We start from the raw sequence: 1,826 nt of genomic DNA, 5'->3' as shown, positions 1-1,826 counted from the left end.
CAGCTTCCCTGGCGCGGCAGGGCTTACCCTGCGCTCACCTGCACCGAAGTGATGGAGCCCTTGCGCGTGGTGGTGATTCTCTCCTGCATGGTGCCCATGTCGGTAGCCAGCGTGGGCTGGTAGCCCACTGCGGAGGGGATTCTGCCCAGCAGGGCCGACACCTGGGAGGAAGACGCTGCGCAAGGTGACGGGCCAGGCGTCCCCTGCACAGCATGGCCTGGCCACTACCACGCTCAGCCCCAGGAGCCAGCACGCCGCCAGCCCTGTGCCGAGCACAGACCTCTGAGCCAGCCTGGGTGAAGCGGAAAATGTTGTCAATGAAGAGCAGCACGTCCTGACCCTCCTGGTCCCTGAAGTATTCGGCCACCGTCAACCCCGTCAGCGCCACCCTGGCACGGGCGCCCGGGGGCTCGTTCATCTGCCCGTAGACCAGAGCGACCTGTGGGCAGGACCCGCGTGTCAGCATGGCATTGCTCTGCTGCCCGTGGCCCCGGCGCTGCCGGGACCTCACCCAGTCCCCTCAGGAGACCCAGCACACCTTGGAAGTGGCATCTTTCAGGTTGATGACCCCAGACTCAATCATCTCATGGTACAAGTCATTGCCCTCGCGGGTTCGCTCCCCTACGCCAGCGAACACCGAGTAACCGCCATGGGCTTTCGCCACATTGTTGATCAGCTCCATGATCAGCACCGTCTTGCCGACGCCAGCACCTCCAAACAAACCTGGAAGAGAAGAGGAGTCCTGCTCAATCCCAAGCTGATCTAGCTGCCCCCAGTGTCTGCCTTCACTGCTTTCCTCCTCAGATCAATAAGCGTTGCTTCAGCAAGCTCAGAAGAACGAAAGTCAAATAGTTACTCATCAGCGAAGGAAACTTCTGCAGAGGAACCTGTCCTGAGCCTCAGCGGGGCTGGCAAGATGCCCCCCTCCCCTGACACCCCTGCTTCCTCTGGGGCAACGTACCGATCTTCCCGCCCTTAGCATAGGGAGCCAGCAGGTCCACCACCTTGATCCCTGTCACTAGGATCTCCTGTTCAACACTCATCTCCACGAACTCGGGGGCTTCGGCGTGGATAGCAGCAAACCTGCAGCAGAAGGCGGAGAGAAACGGAACTGAGCAGCTGAACTGAGATCCTCGGTCAGAGCGCTGGCAGGATACCATGCAACCGCAGTCACTGCTCGTGACACAGAACAGCAGGGTGGCAGGGACGTGCGGCATCCCATTCACACACGTTTCTGCTACTCCAGAACCTGCACCCCCCAACTCCAAACCCCACGTGATGCTGGCCCCTGGCCTGTGGCATCACTCACTGTTTCGTCGTGATGGGGCCCCTCTCGTCAATGGGTTCCCCAATGACGTTCATGATCCTGCCCAGGGTCTCGGGGCCGACGGGGATGCGGATGGGTGCGCCAGAGTCCAGCACCTTCTGTCCTCTCACCAGGCCTTCTGTCCCGTCCATGGCGATCGTGCGCACAGTGTTCTCCCCTGCCAAAGCCCAAGGACAGCATCACAGCGGTGCCCTCGAGCAGATCCCGGGGGACGGCGGCTGGTGCCCTCCCCAGGCCCTGCCAAGGAGCAGTCTGCTGGGAGGAGAACCAAGAGGAGCAGCAGGACCCAGCAACAAAATAGTTGAGCCCACGCCACACTCAAACTGCAGCCCTGCAAGCCAGAGCACTCCGGCAGCCATTTTCCCCCTCCTCAGATTGAAATCCATGGCTTCAGCAAGCTCAGGAGAACGAAAGTCATCAAGATACATCATCACAGGAGGACCCCTCCCACTCTCTGCAGCCCTTCTGCGGCAGATGCTCACCCCGGGGCCGAACCCCC

General features: G+C 61.2%; 1 protein-coding gene across 1 annotated transcript in view; it reads right to left on the bottom strand.

Annotated features, from left to right (window-relative positions):
* Nucleotides 1-1,503, bottom strand: part of ATP5B (ATP synthase, H+ transporting, mitochondrial F1 complex, beta polypeptide) — a gene marked incomplete at its 5' end in the record, with an annotated part of 2,320 nt that extends 817 nt beyond the window's left edge. Inside the window, 5 exon segments of the mRNA XM_009697087.1 lie at nt 14-161; nt 281-439; nt 539-723; nt 962-1,083; nt 1,310-1,503. Of these exon segments, the coding sequence (XP_009695389.1) occupies nt 14-161; nt 281-439; nt 539-723; nt 962-1,083; nt 1,310-1,503 (808 nt within the window).
* Between the last annotated feature and the right edge of the window lie 323 nt (nt 1,504-1,826).

Source organism: Cariama cristata, unplaced genomic scaffold (genome assembly GCF_000690535.1).
Source record: "Cariama cristata isolate BGI_N322 unplaced genomic scaffold, ASM69053v1 scaffold32313, whole genome shotgun sequence".
NCBI lineage: Eukaryota > Metazoa > Chordata > Aves > Cariamiformes > Cariamidae > Cariama > Cariama cristata.
This window is presented reverse-complemented; position numbering and strand designations above follow the sequence as displayed.